General features: G+C 35.4%; 1 protein-coding gene across 2 annotated transcripts; it reads left to right on the top strand.

Moving 5' to 3' along the window:
- Positions 1-361: 361 nt before the first annotated feature.
- Positions 362-3,942, top strand: LOC113732642 (GDP-mannose 3,5-epimerase 2). Of its 2 annotated transcripts, none has more exons than XM_027258558.2 (7): positions 362-504; positions 1,192-1,616; positions 1,839-1,932; positions 2,036-2,165; positions 2,262-2,394; positions 3,089-3,296; positions 3,479-3,942. In XM_027258558.2, exons 1-7 carry the CDS (start codon positions 403-405, stop codon positions 3,632-3,634), a joined length of 1,248 nt encoding a protein of 415 aa, XP_027114359.1. In that variant the 5' UTR covers positions 362-402; the 3' UTR covers positions 3,635-3,942. The 2 variants fall into 2 exon arrangements, with proteins under 2 accessions (XP_027114359.1, XP_027114360.1); XM_027258559.2 differs by having other exon boundaries at positions 366-504; positions 1,200-1,616.
- The last annotated feature ends 1,025 nt before the right edge of the window (positions 3,943-4,967 follow it).

A 4,967-nucleotide genomic window follows, 5' to 3' on the forward strand; every position in this document is an offset into this window, starting at 1 on the left:
AAATAATTTATAATCCAAACAGAGCCTCAACAAGATCTCTAATTACTTTTATTTTGTTACTCTCTAAAAAAAATCATTTAGATAAAATTTTTTCAGGATTTTTTTTTACAAAAATTTTTGTTTTTAACATATTTTTGAGAAATTTATTTATGAAATAAAAGCATGATCCTGAAAATAATCTAACATATATTTTAGCATCTTTTTGAGAAAAAGAAAATGAAAGCAAAATAAAAACAAAATACTACTGGTACAACGGGGAATCTATGGATGACGAGAATCTTCCTCACTTTTTTCTTACCACACTCTCTTCCTCCTACTGGTGAGTTTTTATGACCGTCGTTCTTTACCAAATACAGTGGCTTCTTCTCCTTGATTTCTGGGCTCTATAAGTAGCTATTGCCAATGAACTTTACAGCCATTCAACTCTCTCTCTCTCCCCTATCTCAGCTTAGTGTACTGTGCCCCCTCTTCTTGTGGAAACTCTTCCCCTCTGCGAAATTTAAGGTAAAGATCCAATCCCAGATTTTCTTTTCTGCATTTGATACTCTGCTTATTATGAATCTTGAAAAAATGACTCATTCTTGGAGCAGATTCTTTTCTGCATTTGATATTCTTCTTATTATGAGTCTTGAAAAAATGACTCATTCTTGGTGCAGATCTTTGCACATTTGTGCACACGAGCACCAGTAGCTTCATCCCTTTAGAAATGGCATTTTTTTTCATGGTTGAAATTCTTGGCAAATGTGAAATGTTTCTCATGATGTAGGCACTTTATTGACATGTTATTTCTAAGTTAAAGTTTCAATCTTTTTCGTTTTTCTGTACTCTTTAGAGGATTCTTGGAAATGAAATGTTTGAATTTCTTGCTGTTCTGTGTTATTTCTTTGAATTTCTTGCTTTTCTGTGCTTGAAAACGACTATTTTTTGCCTAGTTAAGTTCTTGATGTACGTGAGTGATTTAATTTTCGTAGATCAGATTTTCTGTAGAGGACCTTTAGTTTTTCACTGAGCTGTTATGCATTCAATCTTTTTAGCCCTATCTGCTAAGAAGGGAACTTACCCTGCTTGCATTGTTTATTTGGTATATAGACTCAGATTCTGTCCTGCTAATCATCTTGGTTTTTGCTGCTAATCATATAAGTTTTTTTGGGATTACCGCTTCTTATTTATATGCTTCACTAATTCGATAAGAGATGCAGAATGGGAAGCGCAAGCGCAGGAGAAACTAATTATGGTGCATACACATATGAAAGACTCGAGAGAGAACCTTACTGGCCCTCAGGGAAGCTAAGGATATGTATCACTGGGGCTGGTGGTTTCATTGCTTCCCACATTGCCCGTCGTTTGAAAACTGAGGGACACTATATTGTTGCTTCTGACTGGAAGAAAAATGAGCACATGACAGAGGATATGTTCTGTCATGAGTTTCATCTTGTTGATCTCAGGGTCATGGAAAATTGCTTGATGGTCACTAAAGCAGTTGATCATGTCTTCAATCTTGCTGCTGATATGGGTGGAATGGGCTTTATTCAGTCCAATCACTCTGTTATTATGTATAATAACACAATGATCAGCTTTAACATGATTGAGGCTGCCAGGATTAATGGAGTAAAGAGGTGAGATGGCTCATTTATCTGCATCCTATCTATTGATACATGTTCTGTTAAAACTAGAATTATGGAGCTGGAAGAAATTATAAAACTAGCCTGAAGAAATTATAAAACTTTGTGAAAAATAAAATTGAGTTCATAGATAGTTGGTAGAACATCATTTATTTGGTTTACTGGCATACATATACTGCCACAGAATGTTTTTTGTCTAATAAGTGATTGTATCAGGTTCTTCTATGCTTCCAGTGCTTGCATTTATCCTGAATTCAAGCAATTGGACACAAATGTAAGCCTGAAGGAATCTGATGCATGGCCTGCAGAGGTTTGTCAATTTTATAGCTTTAGAAGTAGAAAGATGATATGCTTTGTGTTGTTCTTAATGCTTTCAAAGTTGTTGAAAGTTCTCTTTCTTCTTTGGATTTTAGCCTCAAGATGCATATGGCCTGGAGAAACTTGCAACCGAAGAGTTGTGCAAGCACTATAACAAAGACTTTGGCATTGAGTGTCGTATTGGAAGGTTCCATAACATATATGGTCCATTTGGAACATGGAAAGGTATATTCTTAAACATTGTAGTAAATTCAATATAGTTGTTATGCCATTAAAAAGTATAGTATGTTGATATTCTTACTTTGCTTCCAATGTTTATAGGTGGGAGGGAAAAGGCTCCAGCTGCTTTCTGTAGAAAAGCAATTACTTCAACAGATAAGTTTGAGATGTGGGGAGATGGACTACAAACACGTTCATTCACTTTCATCGATGAATGCGTTGAAGGTGTTCTTAGGTGAGAACAATATTGAATAGCATAAAAAGTAATTTTTTGGCTCTCTTAGTTCATTATTGTGGCAATTTTGATCTGTATTTGCCTACTTCTGTGCAAATTTTGTTGCTCTAAATATAAGTAGCCTTTTAAAGGAATGCCTCCTAATTTTCTATGCTTCTTGAAGTACGACATCAAGGAAATAGAAACACTCTTTACATACGTCCATATGTCATGGTTTATTAATTTTCATGTTGTACAAGCATCAATATTTTCGCCTCCTGATAGTGTATAGTAGCAACTTTATTGACAGTTTTATGTTATGAGTAAGAATGGAATCTTCATGAATATTTCAAGGGTTGAAGGGCAAAGGTAGAAAGGATAACTAGTCTTTTGTCTGGGGTGGAGGTTAATGAGAGCATTGCATTCTTTATCTAGACTGGAGATGTTATATTATGCTGATAACTCGGCGTCTTTGTCTTTTTATTGTGCTTCTGATGCATAAATTAGAAATGTATTTACTGTCTTATGAGCACTCCTATTTGAGCGTGATATAGCTGCTTCCATTGTAGAGGGAATATCTGAGTGTCTTGTCTGTCTCTTTGCTGTTGCAAGACATGAATCATTCAGGCCCCAACACAAAGGATTTAAATGTACTCTACGATGTATCAGCAACACATTCATTGACTAACAATCGTTTATAATTTTCTTTGTGTAGACTGACAAAGTCTGACTTCCGTGAGCCAGTAAATATTGGTAGTGATGAAATGGTAAGCATGAATGAAATGGCTGAGATTGTTCTTAGCTTTGAGGACAAGAAGCTGCCCATCCACCACATTCCTGGCCCTGAAGGTGTTCGTGGTCGTAATTCCGATAACACTCTAATCAAGGAAAAACTTGGTTGGGCTCCCAGTATGAGACTCAAGGTACTTATATCATCTTCGCACTAGAGAATTATAAGCTTAGATTTGGTAAATATGAAAAGCTACCTCCGTTTGCGTTAAAACTTTGACTAAATATTTTGCATTACAAATCATGTTTGTAGTGTTCTTTGTTTTTCACTTGTATGAATTGGAGAATGATAATTGTTTGTAATGCAATTTAATAGGATGGGCTGAGAATTACATACTTTTGGATTAAAAAGCAAATTGAAAAGGAGAAAGGTCACGGTGTGGATTTATCAATCTATGGGACTTCTAAGGTTGTGGGAACACAGGCTCCAGTGCAGCTTGGGTCACTTCGCGCTGCTGATGGCAAGGAGTGAAACTCATTGTTTTGCTGTTTGTGCTTAATAAAGTGAATCTCTTTTTCACGTACTAGCTACATTATAGTGGCAAAATAGAGAAATGTAGCATAATTATCTTCTCTTCAGCTGCTAGTTGGGCAAACTATATGCTCCTGTGTGTAAGGGATGCCGTTTTGCTCCTGCCTAGGTATCTAGCTATCAGTTTTCTCCTGCCTAGGTATCTAGCTCTCAGTTTGTGATGTTGTAAGCCAATATAGCAGTTTGTGCAATGCTTGTCATTTGCTCCTGCTGTAGGCATCTAATGAAGCTATCCACATTCTTCTGCATTTGCTTGTTCATGGACCAAGAGCTATGAGATGTAAATGGATTACTTAAAGTTGTGTAGTATCATAAATAATATCCTTGGATGAGCCTGATTGCCAAAAGAGCATAATAGCAGAATGAAGACAAGGTCATGTTTCTTCATTCTTGAAGAAAAAAGAAGGGATTTTTATGGCTATATGAATAATTGCAAAAATGCTGAAAGGAGAAAAAAGGATAGACATGGCTAGATTGTCTCTATCCGACTTGCACATTGCAGTATGACAAGATAAGATCTCAATTGAAGGTTAGTGGTCAGTGTCAGGTGAAGAACACCTTCAATTGGGCAAGATTAGGGGCAAAACAAATACTAGATGCGATCATTTGAAACAGTGGATGGTCAAACGTTTTGTTTATTGTGCTCAAACGAAGATCGAGTCATCCAAATTTGTCTAATTGACAAATTCAAGGAGCCTTCAGTAGTTGATGGGAACAAATGAAAGTATTTTATGACATGAGAAAGACTGCTAAGTTGTGGATATGCTTCAGCCAAGCTATAGAAAGACAAAGGTGTATGGATGTTCTACCACATGAGGTCTTTGTATGCATTTAATAAGGCGCATGGTTACATCTCCCTATCTTTAATTAGTGGACCGTAAAATTCTAGTTATCCATATCACCAAATTAATGCTTCTCCTGCTAGCATTTTTACCCAAATTTAGTTTGAGACTAGGGAATATGCCAACTATAGTCTTGGCCAATTCTTCTCATAAAATTAGTTAGTATAAACGTTCAAAGAAGATGAGTATGGTACCTATAATTGTATGTTAATAAACCAGGATAGAGATTGATGAAATATGTATATATACACACGTCATACATGAAAAGTAATATATCTAATCAATTTTTTTTTATGATATTTATTAACGAGAATTGATAGGTTAATTGAATACGTGCATTTAATAAAATTAAAATTTGAAATATAAATCTGTTAAGTTACTGAATTATTAAATACTGTATCTGTATCTTATTTGTTACTGCATTAGTTGAA

The sequence above is a fragment of the Coffea arabica genome, chromosome 2e (genome assembly GCF_036785885.1).
Source record: "Coffea arabica cultivar ET-39 chromosome 2e, Coffea Arabica ET-39 HiFi, whole genome shotgun sequence".
NCBI lineage: Eukaryota > Viridiplantae > Streptophyta > Magnoliopsida > Gentianales > Rubiaceae > Coffea > Coffea arabica.

Coding starts and splice junctions, on each gene's coding strand:
- LOC113732642 (XM_027258558.2), top strand. CDS start 403: ATGAACTTTACAGCCATTCAACTCTCTCTCTCTCCCCTATCTCAGCTT. Junction 2,166..2,261: donor TCCATTTGGAACATGGAAAG/GTATATTCTTAA, acceptor CAATGTTTATAG/GTGGGAGGGAAAAGGCTCCA. Junction 3,297..3,478: donor CTCCCAGTATGAGACTCAAG/GTACTTATATCA, acceptor GCAATTTAATAG/GATGGGCTGAGAATTACATA.